This window comes from Sinohyriopsis cumingii, chromosome 1, assembly GCF_028554795.1.
Source record: "Sinohyriopsis cumingii isolate HCF-2022 chromosome 1, ASM2855479v2, whole genome shotgun sequence".
Classification (NCBI taxonomy): Eukaryota; Metazoa; Mollusca; class Bivalvia; order Unionida; family Unionidae; genus Sinohyriopsis; species Sinohyriopsis cumingii.
The window spans coordinates 62506705-62526446 of record NC_142961.1 but is presented as its reverse complement, the minus strand read 5'-3'; the positions used below and the strand labels follow the sequence as shown (position 1 = coordinate 62526446).

Below are 19742 nucleotides of genomic sequence, written 5' to 3'. Positions count from 1 at the left end.
ACAGTCAACTGTACCAATGTAATTTTCAATTCTTCTGTAATGATGATGGTGTCACATACATCGATAAAATACTCTATATCAGCAGTACATTATATAAAAACGCTTTTCTTATCTATGTATACCATAAAAATGTTTAATCAGACTAAAAATCATGTCTATATGATAATCTTCCGATCCGAAGAAAGTCCCTCCGTACCCAAGTCGTTCCGTACCCAAGTCGTTTCGTGCTTAAATGAGTCGTTTCGTACCAAAGTAGTGGTCATTTATGGAGAAACGAATCGTGTTTCTTTGTGCCCGAAGGTTTGAATATATTGTAAGCCTGAAAGCTGGATCAAACAAATAAGACATAAATAGCAACCGATTGCTTGGCGGCAAATACCATTCACGTGTAATGTCGTGTAAGGTGGAATATGAGCAAAATTGTAGTATATCCAGGTTAACCATACGATGGTATCTAGAAAATAAAAATCAATCATTATTTGAAAATACATTCGCTGTGAGTGCAAATGATACTCTTGGGTTACAGAAGTATATCATTAAAGTAAATTATTGATGCGTATACTAATTACCCTGCAAACATCAGTCCCGTTTGCATCAATTATCACTACATATGACAAACAAATAGTTGCATCAATTATCACTACATATGACAAACAAATAGAAGTCAAGTTGGTGAATAAACACAACTGGCAAGAAGCAATGCTTAAACTTACCGACAGGATCTCAAGTACAAAGGTTATTTTATTACAAAGCAAGCCAACCCCGGAAACCGACTTTGGATTCTTTTAAGTGTGCAGCTTTTTAAAAAATGCAGTCGGCCGAGATAGGCAACTTTGGTTTCTTTGTATATTTTTAAGCGTGCTGATTGTATTGTTATATTACGCAGTCGACCTACATAGGGAAGCCAGCATTGATTCCTTTTTACCGGTATTAGCGGGAATTTTGAAAATAAATTGAAACAATGGAACAGTTTTAAACAAAGGGGCGCAATCTAGTGCGTAGTGCACGCACATCGATATACGGCTGAACAGTAAATGCATTTTAAATAGATTGATCTGTAACTTTCCTATCCATGGTTTATAATGGGTTTTGTTTCGGTAACAAGAATCATGTACTTCGTCGTCTGGAATAATTATACGTCAATTCTAGTTGGCAATCTATATAGGTGTGAAATATTAGCTAAAGTGAAGTAATAGCATTGTATACCTCTATTTAGAAAAATTAAATTATTAATTCTTCTTTATACTTGATATTTTGAAACACTTTTTGTGCAAATATAACTACTTTTATTTATATAATTTTAATCTGATGCCAAAAGAAAATGTTTGAGTATGACAGGTTCTTATGTTACATGTTTAGACTCGAACAAACAGTAACACAAGAAAGTTTGAAAGCAACAAGCTTTGAAAAATCTAAAAAGAAATATTTATTTCCCTGGAAAAATATTGAAAAAATGATCAAAAATAATCCACGAATACAATTTTAGAAGTCCTAATATTGAAATGTTTTAATGATTTCAAGTTCGGGTCCCGAAGAAGTATCAAAGATGGAAGACGATGACGTATGTTGTATCTAGTATAGTGTGGTTGTCTAAAGTTCCTAGTAGAAACACAAGAAATAACACTCTGGTTTGGGAAATCCGAATAAAAATTTTAAGAAATGTCTTTGTTCATGAATTCTGTATAAGCACTTAAAATATTTCCATAGAAACAAATTAATCATTTTAGAATCCAAATAATTCGAATAAACATAAAATGTAATTCCCAAAATGAAAACAAAAGAAACACCTTTACGACTCAGTGTTCAGAAGCCCGACTGAGACCACTCTCTCTAAGCATCACTATTAAAACTAAGTAATGCGCATTTTCGGAATCGCCTAATTGCGCAATAGAGGACCACGTGATCATGCTTACATCACGTACTCTCAGCATGGCTATGACAAGAACCAATCATTTTACTCATGAATTCAATAAGAAAAGTTATTTACTTCCATAAAGCTATTTACAATCATAGGGTCGTGTATTCAATATAGCCTTGATCTCATTCTTATAATTCCCACAATAAAAAATTAAAACTCTTGCTGACATGACTGTTACTAATTTTGAATTAACGTCGGGAACCAGGTAAGCCTTAGATATGTGTTTACAAAAATGAACAATCATGGTCCAACTATTTTCTGGAAAAAAGTGTCGGGTTCTAGTAAACAAAATTACACTCTTTTGCAACGTGCAATTTGATTGCTTAGATATCGCTACAAGTTTTCCTCCGGGCAATCGAGGACATGACTTCAGGTGCTTGTATCGCCAGCTTTAAAAGAAAGATACACTCAAACATTGCAAACAAACACCAATCGTGTAGACGGGGAGCTTCCTACAAATCATGATGTTACGTTATTCTAGGCAAAAATAGTTGGTAGAAGAAACGTTTTATCAATTTTCCAACTGAGGACGTCCTCGGTTGGAGGTGTGTCCTCGGTACGTTGGTGTGTAATCTCATGAATGTGCTCGGTTTACACCAAATACAAACGCGTACACGCACACAAACACAGACATATAAAACAAAAATACATTCGGCAATGGACTGGTTTCTTTTTTCTAGAGATATGGTTGGTTCCAATTAGGGACGTTTTTGTTAACTTTAGTACACCTGGTGAATACCTGCATATCCCAGGTCAGGCACCACACACACAGCGATGATCCAATCGTTCTCCAAAATCCAATCTTATAGTTGGTAGTGCAGAAGCGGAATGTGTGTGTGTGTGGTTTGGATTTTTAACGTAGCTTTAACAGTTTTTCTGTCATATCACTACGTTGTCTGCAACGTGACAGTTGCAGAAGGGGAATGGATAACCTCACTCTCTCAATTTTCAGTTTGAGGGACCCTGAAACTCTTTTCCGTACCACTCTCCGTTGTGCCTTCAGATGTTGTGGGCGATACAATTCCCACTCCTGCATCTGTGTCTCCAGTTCCTAATCCCAGTTCTCAATCTGGGGTACGATGGCTCTAGCAGGTGGTGGTGGCGGTTGTGGTGTTTGGCGTCATGGTGGTAATGGTGTCTTCACCACAGGCTTTATCTCACAGCTCTGTCTCACGGTGAAGTGAAGCAGTATTCTTTCTTTGTTTTATTTTCCTTATTTTTCATTGTTCCTTTCTCCTCTTCTATCTTTGCGGCAAGCATACTTCAGGTGCATTTGGTGCTATAGTAGTTTTTTCTATTCTGCTCATCTTTATAATAATTGTTGACACGTTAACGATGGGGTAGTTATACTAACTGAATGACTGACTGACTACTAGATTTAAATCGTTATCGCTCATCAGGCATGAACGACTATTTAGTTCGCTTATGCGAGGGTTTCTTATTTATTCGTGGGGGACGAAATGGTGCATCATCACCCCCTCCCCCCACTCAACGCTTTATAGTTTTCAACAAGGAACTGTAGACAAATATACTATACAGGATAACGCATACGTCATCGCCTTCCATCTTGGATTTTTCGTCGCAACTCAAATTGAAATCATTAGAACATTTTAATATTAGAACTCCTCAAATCTTACTCGTGGATTATTCTTGGATTATGTTTGGAATTTAATTTTAAAACCATAAGTTCTTGTTGTTTTCACTCTTTCTTGTGTTAGTGTTTATTTGAGCCTAAACACATAACAAGAATTGGGGGCTCGTCCGGGATAAATATGAATTTTGGCTAGAATATTTCAGAAAACATTGTTTTTTGAAATTTGAATTCCCCTAGTTTTTGAAATCTTAGTGAAATCGACAAGCTATTTCTAAAATGTCATCAAAAGTATAAAAAATTTCAAATCCTGCCCAGGAACAATTAGATCTTTTCAAAAAAGATAAATTGGTTCAACTTGCCAGAAAATACGATCTTTCCGAGGTAAGGCTTTCCTTAATGAAACAAGAAATAAGATATATTTTGGTTCAGTATTTGGTAGAAAAGAATGTTTTTGATAAAAGTGCTTTGGTTTCGATCAGTAAGTCTTTATCAGACTGAAATGAAAGTAAATGAATTAGAATCAAAATACAATATGGAATTGGACTTGGGTAATCTGGAACGTCAGAAAGAAGAAAGAGAAAAGAGAAAGAAAGATATATGCAGTTACAAGAGAAATAAATGCATTTACAAGCGGAAGAAAAAGAGAAAGAAAGACAAATGCAGTTATAAGAAAAGCAGATGTGGTTACAATATGATAAAGAGGACAGAGAGAGAGAGAGAGAGAGAGAGAGAGAGAGAGAGAGTGAGAGAGAGAGAGAGAAACAGGAAAGAGAGAAAGCAAAGCAAATGCAAAAGGAAGAGAGAGAGAGAGAGAGAGAGATATGCAAATGCAATGAGAGAAGGAAGAGATGGAAAATCAATTTACAATAAAAGAAACGGATCTGGCAAGTGCAAGGCATATTCCAACTTCAAATAAAAAATTGTTTTGATGTTGCAAAGAATATTAGATTAGTCCCCCTTTAAAAAAAGATGTAGACAAATATTTTACTTATTTTGAAAAAAATGCTGAAAATTTTAAATAGCTAAGGGAGCATTGGACTCAAGTATTACAATTTATACTCACTGGTAAAGCTTGTAATATTTACCGTTCACTGTCAGTTCAAAAAAGTGTGACTATGATATGGTTAAGGATTGCATCTTAAGGGGTTATGAGTTAGTCCCTGAAGCTTATTGGCAAAAATTTAGAAACTATAGAGAAGAAGATGGACAAACTCATGTCGAATTTGCTAGAGAAAAAGAGCAGTTATTTGATAGATGGTGCATAGCCAAAACGTTTAAACAAGACTTTTACAGTTTCAAACAACTTATATTACTTGAAGAGTTGAACAATCGTGTACATAGTGACACTAAGTCTTATCATGACGAGCATCATACTGAAACCTTGGAAAATGCTGTTCGAGCTGCTGATGAGTATTCTTTAACTGATAAATTTCCTTTTGTAAATAAGACTTCTACTCAATAGTCTTCTGGCAGAAAATTATTTCAGCCAATACAAGACCTTCTAAATCTCAAACTGGTAAAACTTCTAAAAATCAAGCTTCTGATTAGCTTGATTCAAGATCATTGTATCTTCAAACGCGTACCTATTGGAAGATAAAAGGACACGTCTTTCTGATTGCTACAAATTGAAAATTAGGCATCAGAATAAAGACAGACCTATTGTAAATGCTCTTATTTCTAAGAGGTCAAGGTCACGGTCATGTATTGAAAGCAATATATTTGTTGGGTCTAACAAACCCCAGTCGAAATTTATTATGGAGAATTATTAACCATTCATATCGATGGGTTCTATATTACTCGTTGGTGATTCGGCCGATCATATCCCTATTAATATTGTAAGGGACGCATGAACTGCTCAGAGTCTTTTACTGTCATGTATTTTGCCTTCTTTGAGATGGCTTCTTCTACTGAGAGTTCTTATCACTGAGTAGTGTGCGGCTTTGTTAATGTTCCTCTCCACTGTGTAAATTTGTCATTAGACTTTGTCTCAGGACCCGTGACAATCGGCAGAAAGTATTCCATTAGCTGAAACATGTATTGGTCAGGCTTTTGATGAGGTCACTTTCCCTCCTTGTTTGGATCAATCAAAATTTATTGATCAGAGTGATCCTCTTTCAGTTATTCATTATCTTTATTCTAATCAGGGTGACAAAAGACAATCACTTGTTGTCGAACAGGAAAAGGATCCTGAGATCTCCTGTTTGTTTCAAAGCGCCTTTAGTAAAACTGAAGCCACTGACGTTTCTGTCTGTTATTTCATTAAGAATGGAACTCGTATGAGAACATTCAGACTACCGAAGATACCTGCTGGTCATGAGTAGTCAGTGAAGTATCAAATTGTAGTTCCAAATCCTTAGAGACAGGAAATGCTTAGTCTGGCCCATAACACTTCTTTGGCTGGTCGTTTAGGGATTAATAAGACTCATCAAAAGATATTGGTTCACGTCTATTGGCCAAAAATTAAAAGTCATGTTTGTAAATACTGCAGATCGTGTGTTATTTGTAAAATGGTAGGAAACCCAATCAGAAAATACGTAAGGCTCATATACAACCTATTTCTGCCTTTGCCAAACCATTTAGCAGAGTTATGGCAGATTGTGTTGGTCCAATACCTAAGACCAGGTCAGGTAACCAATACATGCCGACAATTATGTGTGCGTCGACAAGGTTTCCAGAGGCAATTCCTCTGAGGAATATTAAAACTAAAACAATAGTAAATGCTTTGACAGTATTTTACTCAACTGGCCTTTCAAAATATGTCCAGTCTGATCAAGGTTCAAATTGCATGTCTGGCAGTTTCCAGCAAGTTATGTACGAATTATGCATTCAACAATCAAAATATTCTGCCTATCACCCTGAGAGCCAATGGGCATTAGAAAGATGTCATCAGACCTTTGAAAAATGTGTTTCGATCGTATTGTTTTGACACAGGTAAAGATTGGGGTGAAGGCAATAATTTACAATTGTTTGCGTTAAGTAATCAGTCGTCTAGGCTTCAGTCGCATTGGACTGGTTTTTGGAAACACTGTTTGTGGACCATTGAAGTTATTGAAAGAGAAACTTTTTTCTGATAAAGATACTGAAATTAATCTTCTTGATTATGTTTCCAATTTTAGGAATACGTTGTCAAAGGTTTGTGAGGTTGAAAGAGCAAATCTGCATTCTAATCAATCAAAAATAAAGCTATGATATGATAAAAACACAAAGGAAAGGAGTTTTTCACCTGGTGAGAGCGTCTTGGCTCGCTTGCACATCCCATAAAATCCACTTCAGGCCAAGTATTTCGGTATTACACAGTTGATAGGAAAGTAAATGATTTAAATTACACCACAATATCACAAATACTCATGGGAGGCGAAAAAGAAAACAAAGTTGCCACATGAAGATGCTAAAGGAGTATATTGAAAGCGATAGCTAGGTTAAGCATGCAATTAATTTAGTTGTACCTTTACCACTCTGTGAAGATTTAAATGAATAAATATCATCCGATTCTACTGATATTGGAGTGACAAATCATCGGAATTCAGAAATTATGAAAGATCTGGACCAGAAACCTTCACATTTGCAAGAGCAAAAAGGAAATGAATTTGAACAGTTATTATTTGAATATGAGCACTTATTTCCAGATGTTCCTACAAGAACGAACAAAATTTTCCTTGACGGTGAAATTGTAAATTACAAATTTGTGAAACAAAACCAGTACAGGACGAACCCTCTCAAACAAGAATACTTGAAGAAAGAAATTCATTATTTGCTGGAGAACGATTACATAGATTACAGTAAAAGTGACTGAAGTTCACCATGCATACTAGTTCCGAAACCAGATAAATCTTTCTGTATGTGCACTGATTACTATGATTGGTTTATTAATACGAACACAAAACGAATCAGAAATCTACCAACAAATTTTTCAACACCATTGTAACACGATAACCAGGCTGGGTTCTGATTATAACGAACACTTTTGATGGTGACAAAAATACAATGTTTATTATGAATGATTCAATGGAAAAGATAATGTTCAGTTCGTAATCATACAAGATCCTAATGTTGGACTATTAACATACAATGCACAAACTTGATAATGTAAAGCAATGTAAGAAACGAACTTTAAATAGTACAGATATTTATGATTCAAAGTGATCTCACTCATTGAAATCAGATGATCACGTAGACGTGGACAATATCAACACAAATAATAATAAATGATATGGTTCAATGAAATATGACATGCTTTACTCAAATAGTAAAATGTTGCGTTTCACTGACATCGTGAAATGTATGAAATATATGCTTTATTCAAATAGTAAAATGTATAAGTTTTCATTCAAATAATGAAATGTGAAATATCTACTCCACCCCAGCGCTATGTCGGGAGGTTGAGGAGTCACCACCAATGATGGTCCGCGCCATCTAGTCTGCCTAAAGGTCCGTACAATATTTTATTCTCTGCAAACCCGTTGGTCCAGAAGCCTTTGTTCCTCGCCAAATGCCAATCCTAGTCTTCGGCCAACGTCCTTCCCGACGACAGCTCACTAGGTAATGCAGAACCCATATTAACCTACGGCTAAACGACACATACAGTTCGGTGCATATATGGAAATACAACATATCACTCACTCGCCCAGCACAACACCACATGGCTAGCAGTCAATCAACCATCATTCAATTACTGGTCAGTCAACCCACCCGTTAATCAGTCAGTGGTCAAACATCCCACCATCTGTTACGTTCTTTGTTACCTGTTTAGGCTCTCATAAACAGTAACAAGAAAAAAGTGAAGACAACAAGTTTTGTAAAATGTAACACATAACTTATGTCCATAGAAAAACATTGAGGAAAATAACTTACGGTTTTAAGAATCGAATCCAAACTTAATCCAAGAATAATCCAAGAATTAAAATATATATTAAAGCCCTAGTAATAACATGTCTAATGAATTTGTGTTCGAGTCCCGATGAAGCCCAACATGGAAGGTGATTACGTATTTACGTATACTGTAGCCAGTATAGTATTGACGTGTCAACAGTTCATTGTTGATCCACAAACAAAAATACTCCTGTGTTTGATATCCGAATACAATTTTAATAAATGTGTTTGTCCAATAATTCTGTATGAGCACTTAAATATTCCAAGGGAAAAGAATTAATAATTCCATAAATTAGAATGTTAACTCAAACTGGTTTCAACAAAGCAAACACCTTACGTCCAAGTCTTTAAAAGCCGACTAAAATTATATCTCAATACATCACTATTATATTTGACTACTGCGCAATTCCGGTAAAACCAGAATTGCGAAATATAGGCTGTTCACTAGTGTAAAGTCACGTACACCCAGTACAGCCTCAATTCCACCCTAAAACCCCGAGCTAAAAATGAATAAAAAATGAAAAAGAAGTTGTTTACTTCTACGTGTACTAATTTTGAATTAAGGCCACGAACTAGTCACCATTAAGATACACAGTTCTAATAATAGCTGTTTACGAAAACAAAAGTCAGGTCAAACTAAATTCCAGAAAATGTCAAATTCAAGTTAACAAAATTACATTACTATAATAAGTAATAGGTGGGTGTATGTGTTGTCCTATTTTATATCACTGCACAGATCTCTGTTATTCCATCTTTTAATTTAAAATGTTATGTTACTTTGTTTCCTCGATCCGGGAATAACACTGCAGTCGATCATCTCCTAGATAACGTAGCCCAAAGTACTATGAGTGCGAGATCGAACACATCACTCCACTACATTCTGAGAAGTGCGTCTCTCGTTCAAGGATTTCAACATTTTTTTATTTGGTCTAAGCAGACATACATAATGTCTGTATTGCTGTTAAGAAATATGGATTGGAAGGAATCGAAACATTGTCAGAGTGACATTAACGTGACTATATGACATTTTTATAATATGATGAGTGATTTAATTACACATTTAGAAAATGCTACATAATTTCGACTGGAGCATGAACGAATCTCATTCGTCCACCATCACCTTGATTTATCTGAAAGAATAACTGCAATTGCTCTGTATTTAGCACCGATGGGGTTTACACGAGCTCGAAAATGAATATTTACAAGAGATTGTTTGAAAAAGATCTATATGCTCCAATGAAAAAAATAGATCGATACAGCGTTGTAAAATCCCGCTGAGATATATGTAAACCAGCATCAACATTTGGATCACATCCCATAAATGTTATTAAACGATGATATGCACGTGCTACATGATTTTAATCACAATTTAATAATATATCTTCAGATGGATCTCGATGTCAATTTATCCGTAAAGAAACTTTACTAACTGCAAGTGTGTCAAATACCATATGACTACGTTCTTGTGAATTTAATCGATCAGCATTTTGTAAAGCAATAAATATATGCCTCGGCGCAGAAACTATTTGTTGTGATGCTATTTTCCAGGGAAATAACCCAGTAATATTACCTTGAATGCTATATGTGGTCATTGTTAACCATGATATCAATGATTTACAACCTGAACTCATCAAACTAATTAACTTTTCTTCTTCAGGAATTGACGGAGTCATTACTGGCATCCATAGTGAAAGATTTGTTAATCTTACAACACAATTGTGAGCAGCAGCAGGACGCCAGATTGCATCGTTGTTATTGGCTTTCCTTACAAGTAAAACTTTATGTTTAGCTCGAAAAATAACTGTTCTAACATTTCTACAAATTCCAGAGATATGAGATAGTTTAATTGTGCATGAAAAACCTTCTGCATCATTTAACATTGCTATGCGTGTAGCAAAACATAAGTTGCGATCTGCATTGATTAATACAATTGCTGGCACATCAACTGCTCCTCCAGAGGCTCTTATATTACCCTCAGCTTCCTTGACATGTTCAGGATGATTAGATGTATCTTTAGCAAACATCATTGATTGAAAGGCTGATCCTGTATAATCATCTGAATATCTTGCAAGACCAAGCGTTGTTGTAGCGACATCAACGTCTTTTTGAATTGTTTCAGTATTCATTCCATCAATCATATATGTGGGTCTGTGAAACAACTCCATAATACCATTGTTAACAAAACCAATTATATCACCAATTGCAACTCCTGTGCCATCATCTTGCAAAATTCTACCTTCTACTTCAATAAATACTTCAGCAGGTAAGAAATATCTGCTTGTATCTTGAACTTGTAATTCAATTCGACCACGTCGATCTGGTTGCTGTGCGTCATAAGAATAAAACTAATTGCGTATGGATTCATCTTTGAGAATTTGTGCGTCCATATCGAACGCTGGATCGAACACTGGATCGGATACACGTTTGAACATTTTATTATAATTGGTATCGTCTAACTCGAAGACCACTTCCTCCTATTAAACTTGCCGTTATATTTTTTCTTCTTTTTGTAACAGGGGTACACCAGCCAACTCTGATAGTTTTTGATTTGCAGCTTGATTTATTATTTTACTGATATTTGCAGGTATACCTTCAGTGCTTGGTAATTTTACTGGTGGATGTGATTTTCTTCGTATTAATCGAGCTAGTCTTTCTTTGATTGCCGAGAATGCTTTAACAGCAACATCAACCAACAACACCAATACCCTTTTCGCGAATGACATCAATAGCTTTCATTCATAATTGTTTTCCAGTCGGTATTGCTTTTGGGGCTATTCCTCTAAATAAACCTTGAACAACATCACCGAGTCCATCTGCGTAAATTGCTTTGTAAGTTGGTAATCGTCAGTTTACTACTCTGATAATTACAGGCCCACTTTGAGCATTGTGTATACTCATTTTTAAATTACATGCTGATTAATTAATTGTTCTGTCGCTGTCATAATCATCGTCAGTGATTTCATTAATGAGAGAATGATAAACATTACGATCCATAATACCGCCTGTAAATTATCTTCGACAAATATCAGATATTTCGTTAATAATTTCTTGAGAATTGTTTCCGGCGCGTTTTCCTCCGATCAGAATTTCTAATCTATGTACGTCGGAGTGATGTTGTTAGGACAAGTAATAAGACCACTTCCGGTTTTTCGTTCAGGTTTTCCAATCAGTCTTCATATAGTAATTGTTTTTTCTCTTTCTATTTCACGTTTAATATGATTGCTGAAACATTTCGTTACCTGCAACATGATAACCAAATGTAATTAAAGCTATACCACTAATCCAATGATCTTCTGGCAAAAAGTTATATTAAGGTTTTAAATATTTATCGCTTTCATCATATTTTGCAGCAACATCTATTATCCCAGAACAGTCTACGTCTCTGAAAGTTTTTAAACCTTCAGTTGTAAATTTACTTTCAGTTTCAATTTTAGCACTATAAGGTTGTGTTTGAAGAGATTGTGGTTGAGGAAGTCTTCGACACGGAGATTGTGGTTGTTTTTGTTGTCGTTCTATTTGCTGTTGCGGCGTAGGAAGTTGATAGAAAGGTTCTTGCTGCGGAGTTTCTGATTCTGATTGTCTTGGTAGCCTTGGTAGTTTTTGTCTTTCATCCTCTAACCGCTGTAATATATTATATATTCCCTCAAACATAATTAATGAAGTTTATATCGTTACTATTTTCCTGATCAAATCCTTGATGTACACAATACACCCAATTATACCATGTATTATGACTAACACCCTTGACATGTTTAGGTTTTAAAAAATTTCTTCTTCGAGCATAACCTAACACAGCAAACGCAGATAAATTAGTTATATTTTTACGACTTTTTATTTCCCATACACCTTCATCAGTAACTTTTACTGTAAATCTAACATCTTTTCTTCCCTTTGGTTTTTATTCTCTTTTGTTTTTTTTCTATAGATTCTCTTATATCAGCCAATTCATCAAGTGTTTCTTCACCTACAGGTGGAGGCTGAGCATCAGCTAATTTGGTTGGAAGATCTTTTAAAATAGCTCTTGTTTGTTTGCTTCTGTTTGCTATCTTTGCAGTTTGCTCAGCAGTTTTTTCAGAAATCGTTGTAATAAGCTTACCTTCTGCAAATTCAACTTGTGATTCTTGACGTTCTTGAAGTTTTTGTCTAAGAGAATCACGAACAGGAAGACATTTTATAATTGCTTCTAATATTTATCAAGCTAATCTAGCTGTATAAGATTCCGTACCCGGTGTCATTATTGATGTAACAATGGTTTAATTATAACAGCAAAGAGGGCGCTACCTCAATGAAACGTCCGGTGGGCAAATAAAAACGCACATACAAATTTAGAAAAACACAAAGGACCAAAATAAAGTAACAAAAAAACTAACCCAGTTGGAGAAACTCTGTAAGTTCGAGGCTTTGATTTGGCGTTATTGACCTTATTTTTTCGTTTTCGTCGGAATCTTTTTTATTTATTCAAAAATGACGCTTTAGCAAAAGGTCTCTTCACCCTCTCTGCTGCTTATATTTTAGGCCCATAGTAATCCTTACGACTGTTTATGATATTTCTTTAAGTGAGAAAAATATCTCCGTAAAATGTACACTATATTTATAAAGGATACAGATATGTTTCTGAAATATTTATGAACTAGGTGAGTTGCTTCATTAACTTCAAAAGATACCATGTGGACAAAAATCAATAATATATCCGATATAAATGTAAAACAAGAAATATGCAAAAATGTTTTTCTTGTACTTCGATATGTGCTAATAGAATATCCAAATATGTTGTAAACATAGACATAAATGACACATACTTTCCTGCATTATATAAACTATGTAAGCAAATTTTATGAGATACCTATAGACTGTAAATAAAAGACAATATTGTTTAAATTGGAGATGAATTCTCTGTACATTGTAACTGCAGCTTTCGATGTGTCAGAGATGTTAATTTGCATGGTGCAATATGATGACGTTTTCCTGTTTGTTTTTGAGGATTTATTTCTTTTTGACAAACTCTGTTCTTACTGCATCAGTCATTGGTGTATATTTATGTAAGCAGGACTTTAACTCAACTAACCATGTGATCAGACTCAGTTGCGTTTATTGCTGTACGTGCAAAGTAACGAATGTAAACAATCAATCGGAAGATTTACTCACTGATGCCTTTGAAAACGAAATAATTAAAGCGGTGGGTTAATATTTTATTTAGAAAAAATAATAAATTGATTTGAGGAAATCAATTAACAAATCGTTAAACTTTTTCTGACGATAAATAATTGTTTCTTTGATTAGGTATGAAAAAGAAAACAGCTCGGAAACCCAAAATCGCCATGAAGATCATTGGGGCTATGTTGAACAGCACTTTCACTGTGGCTCGTTATAAATGAATTTAAAACAATAGGTAAATTGTTATAGGGATTGAGAGGAGGGGTTGAAAGACTAACAAGGTAACTTTTGGATTCACAGTCCTACTCTATAAGACGCCGACCTTGATAGTTACGATATGGAGGATGAGTTGGCAACTGACTACACCACGATAAACTCAGAAAAGCAACATCAAAATATATATATATATATATATATATATATATATATATATATCTATAATATATATATATATATATATATATATATATATATATATATATATATATATATATATATATATATATATATATAGATAGATAGATAGATAGATATGTATACTTCAATGGTTGTTGCTTCAACAACAGCAGCCTCACAATTATTTTCATTTTAGGTGTTAACCAACCGGCTATATTATTCAGTTATTTGCTTTACATTGATGATATTTGAAGGCCCATAATGCGAATGAAAACCCTGATACTATCGCGTTTTTTTTTATCGAGTCAAACGTTCAAAGCATAAGGATCGTCGTAAGTTTCAGCTAATTAAGTTGACTTATTTTTCCATTTTTTTCCAAGCTACTTATTTGCTATATTTTTCTAATTACAATCTCCCAAAACCATGAAACAGTAAAATTAATTCGTGTATTTCATATGTCGGGCTTAAATTGCATTGTGTACTTTAAGACCAAAGGGAGCAAAAACCACAAAAGTAGAAAAGGATAACGTTAATTAATTAATTATTTTCTTTATGTACCTCCTGTAGTTATATATGTCTCTTTAGGACACGTTTTACAAAATTAAAACCAGTTCTATTGCATGAATTTGCATTGTGATTATTTTGGGGATTTTTTTTCTTCGTGTTCTATAATAAGCTCTCGAATGCCTGCTTCAACCGTTAGTTTAAATTTTAAATTGTTTGTGACAAGCACCATACTGCGTCGTAAATGTTTGTGAATACTATTATTAAACAAAGCCTTAATAGCGTTTGCATTTTCTTAGAAAAGGGCGTTTTCATTTAGAAATCGAACGATGGTAGTAATTTTTAAAGCTGTGTTTCACTTTGCATTTTTCCTTGATTTGTCATTAATGGATCTTCATTTGTTTTATTAGTCGTATGTGTTTGTGATACCTCGTGTGAAATTGTTGATATTTGCTCATGGAATAAAGTCAGAAATAAAGTTTATATATATATATATAATATATATATATATATATATATATATATATATATATATATATATATATATATATGTATATATATATATATATATATATATATATATATATATATATATATATATATATATATATATATATATATATATATATATATATATATATATATATATATATATATATATATATATATATATATATATATATATATATATATATATGTATATATATATGTATATGTATGTATATATATATATGTATATATATATATATATATATATATATATATATATATATATATATATATATATATATATATATATATATATATAAAAATATATATATATATATATATATATAAAAATATATATATATATATATATATATATATATATATATATATATATATATAAAAATATATATATATATATATATATATATATATATATATATATATATATATATATATATATATATATATATATATATATATATATATATGTGTGTGTGTGTGTGTGTGTGTGTGTGTGTGTGTCGGCGAGACCATTAATACAGCAAGCGAACGAATAATCACCAAATTCAACATTTAGAGTCGCCAACTACTTCAGCTAGCCTAGCATTTATAAAATCACACATAAGCTAAATATGTAATGTGTTTAGATTTACTTTCATCTAGGCTTGGGAAATGGGTTGGCTTGTTGGTGACTGCCTGTCACAGTTAGACGAGCACTGGAGATCAAATGCATAACTTGAGCTGCAAATGGGCAGCCGACTTGACTTACGTATTTACCTGTCTACTACAGAAGTAAATATATAAAATATCTAGATGGTTGAGGGGTGATGAAAATTATTATAATTTGTTATATTACTAGTGAACTTTATTCATGCATAGGGCACATACTGATTCTTTTAGCTATCTATTTACAGGAAAATATTCAACATAGTCGTTTCCGTCAAAAGTCAATGTAAAATTTAGGGGTTGGTGGCAGTGTTAGTTCAGTATAAAAGCCACCAGTTGCATCAGGAATTAACCTGATTGCCGCAGTCAAAATCTCACATGTGTGCTTTCTACAAAAATCATTAGTTTGTATCTTCAGTGTAAAATTATCCTCATTTTTCTGAAATAGGTAATTGTCGGATGAAAATTCACCAGACAAAATGTCCAGTGAGACGTTAAGAACCGGTGTCATTTTTTTAGTCTCGTCAAATGTGATTCCCTGAGCCATAAATAATTTCCTTATTACCTCCATGTCTTGAATCTGTCATAGTTAGGTATTCCAAACATACACTTCCTACAGATTTCATAATACTTAATCATAGTAGAAGAAGGTAGTTAACTCAACACTGTTAGAGTTACCAGGTATTGATTCTGATCCATTCTGCTAATGAACAACACAAGCCTTATACGTTTCATGCAAGGTGATTTAATTGAAGTTTTTCACATACCTTATTCAATTTATCAATATTTTCAGTAAATACTTAGTTAATTTTCCTAATTTAATGAGTGCCTTAATTTAATGCTTTTACATACATATTTACTTTTGTTGTAATGTTTTAATACATAGAATTCATCTTATTTCCATAAATTTAAGTTATAATGACCTATATATAAGAAGTTCAGTGTTTTAATTTTGTGTAGGCTTCAACGTGTATGAGAGCACACCTGCCGAAGTGATACAGATTTTCTTGGGAGTCAGCCGGACCAGTTGTTGTGGAGCTTTCACAAAAACACATGTATCTGTATCAACTTCTTTGTTGTTTTTAGTGAGTTATATGAAATGGATGCCCCTTTTTACACTGTGTTATTTCTCCTCCCTTCTTGCACTTTGCATGATTTTCTGTTTGCTTTAGATTTAATTGTATGCAGGTTAAAATCACTAGCAAAACAAACGTCTCTAAATAAGGGCAGGTTACGCAATACTATATGATAGCCAGTGTGAAAATGATGCAATGGTGACCATAGTGTTCTTAAAATACATTATCCATAGATATTGTTTTATCAACAGATGGGATGAATCTGTTTATAGAATTTCATTGTTTAAATTTCCAAACTGGTTCAGTTTACAAAGATTTGTCCATAAATTTTATGTTATCTGATGAGTTGCCTCCGTTACAGTATACATCAGATTTCTCTGTTCTAGTATAGATTAGACCTTCTTCATGAAATCAGTGAGAGAGTTGTAGTCAGTTTATATATGTTATGCATCGTTCATATTTTGTTAAGTACTTAGCATGCATATTTTGCAGTTATTTTACAAGAATATCAGCTTGTCTTTCTTTTACTCCTTTTATTCATTACATTTTAAGATTTTAGAAATAGTACTATTTATGCTGTGAGATATCACAAATATAACCAGGCACTAACTCTACAGGCTATATTAGCTATGAAAAATGATGACATTGACTTGCTATAAGGAAATTGTTTGTTTAAGCGTGGAAAGTAAAATGAAAGCATGAAGGTGTCTCATAGCTGTTGCTCTATGTCATGGCTCTCGATCATCGACATCTGCCATACATCATAGGAAACAGACGACTGTGAATTTTACACATGCTGAGGTTGCGTTTTATTCAGAATTGCACCAAAGTTATGAAACTGAGACGCCTTTCCACTAATCCGACTGGCATATAAATTCTTACGGTCACACTGGATAGTTTCGTATTTTGACAACTCCCTAATTTAGTAAGGTAGAAGGCATGAACCTAATTATCACATGCCTAGCATTTATAAATTCACACAGAAGCTAAATTTGTAACGGCTTACGTATTTACGTATGTCTGCTACAGAAGTAAATATTTTTAAAAATCTAGATTTCTGACGGGTGATAAAAAGTATGCTAATTTTTTATAGTACTAGTGAACGTTGTTCATGCATAAGGCACATACTGATTCTTTTAGCTGCCTTGTTGCAGGCAAATATACAAAATAGCTCTTTTCTGTCAAAATTGAATGTAAAATTTAGGGGTTGGTGTCAGTGTTGGTTCCGTATAAAAGCTACCAGTTGCATCAGGAATTAACCTGGTTGCCGGAGTCAAAATATCACATGTATGTTTTCTACAAAAGTCATTAGTTTGTTTTAATTTTTATCTTTAGTGTGAAATTATTCTCATTTTTCTGCAATAGGTCATTGTCGGATGAATTTTCACCAGATAAACTGTCCAGTGAGACCTTAAGGCAAAAATATCTCTTCACTGTGTAATATAGTTCACGTGCAAACGTTTACATGTGGCTCATTAATGCAAATATATTAATGAGGCCTGCAGTGTGACCGTTGCATCCGAAGTACAGAGCTTATACTCGTGAGCATAGAAAACTAACAACATAAAACGTGGCATAGTAATGAGGTATTATCACATTTAATACAGGGAGGGTATATGAAATTGACAATACAAAATTAATATTTATTACAAGAAACTGTTGCATTTTCATCAGTTCCAATTTTGAAAATATTGTAAATAATGAAACGATACTGGGTATTCAGCTCTACTGTAGTTATACTTAGTACAAGCCGTAACGAAGAGTAACGTGTTGAATTAGACTATTCATGGGTAATTAGTTATACATGTCACTATCATATATAGCTCTCCTTTTCCTTGGAGGTGGTGAAACTGTTTGTGACAGGCCTGTATTGTCCTTAATATTGATTGTTCAATTACCTACGTGTATAAAAGACCTTCCAATACCAACCCTATCGGTTAACCATATGCTTAACTGTCATGTTCACGGAAATATGGCTAGAGTGAAATTTGCTTATGTACTAATGTGTTGACGGATAAATGGTTTCTTCTGGCTGGCAAGTACATTACTTATTATTAAATATTGTGGGTATATTTTTGATTCAACTGGTGTACATTGGAGATGCTTAACAAAATTAGAATAAAGCATGTCCGATATAACATATTTCTGGCTGTTACTTAGTTTTCCGAAATTGTTAAGAGAGTTGGGAGGCTATGACGTGTATAGGTCTATAGTCTATGTGCATGGATTAGTGCTTTATGTCACAGTTAATTTCACACAGCATTGATAATTTTATCCTATATGTAGCACGGTCAATTTTCGAGTCAGCGTCATTAAATATAGCTAACAGTATTTAATTTATTTCGCACGAAGTATTTAAAATTAGTGAGGTAACTTTAGCTGCTTTCAGTGACGCTGTCCTGAGAATGTACTGAGCTAGTCCTACATAAAGGATAAAAGCCAACTTTGGTTCCTTTGGATTATCTTAAGTGTGCCGATTTCGTTTTCTTACAAAGTCAGCAGACATAGGGAAGCCAGCATTGATTCCTTTATACCTGCATTAACGGGAATTTGGGAAATATATTGAAACAATGGAACAGTTTTGAAAGCAGCACAATCTAGAGCGTCGTACACGCATATCGATATAAGGCTGAACAATACATTAGTTTTCAATAGTTTCGTCTAAATGTTCACTATCCAATGTTATATGTACGTCATTTCCGGTTGGAGTCCACTGTAGGTGGGACATCGCAGCTAAGGGACGTAACAGCGTTGTTTATTTCTATTTCGAGCAATGATATTATTTTTCCTTTTTATACTTGATATTGTTTTAATTCATTTTGTGCGAATGTAACTACTTTTAATCAAGCAATGCAAATCTGATGTAAAAAGAAAATTTTTGGAGTATGGCTGGTGACCTTTAATGTAGTGTGTTTTCTCACGCTTGGGGTACCGCTACTGTATGGTTTGGATACGTAAGGGTGTTCCAGTTATTGCAATTTTATGACACCATGGTAATTTATTTCAGGTACTGGCACCATAACTAGACCCAAGTTCAGTCTAACTTGACAACATTTGTTTTGGTACTCAGAAATTT

At 33.7% G+C, this 19742-nt stretch overlaps 2 protein-coding genes across 2 annotated transcripts in view; one reads left to right on the top strand and one right to left on the bottom strand.

The window, feature by feature from the left end:
* LOC149806980 (pancreatic triacylglycerol lipase-like) overlaps positions 1-17325 on the top strand; it is a 70097-nt gene extending 52772 nt beyond the window's left edge. Inside the window, exon 10 of the mRNA XM_089951015.1 lies at positions 17219-17325. Within this exon, the coding sequence (XP_089807141.1) occupies positions 17219-17325 (107 nt within the window). The remainder of the gene's footprint in view (positions 1-17218) is intronic.
* LOC149806978 (uncharacterized) overlaps positions 1-19742 on the bottom strand; it is a 252067-nt gene that overhangs the window by 181379 nt on the left and 50946 nt on the right. The gene's annotated exons all lie outside the window — the stretch shown is intronic.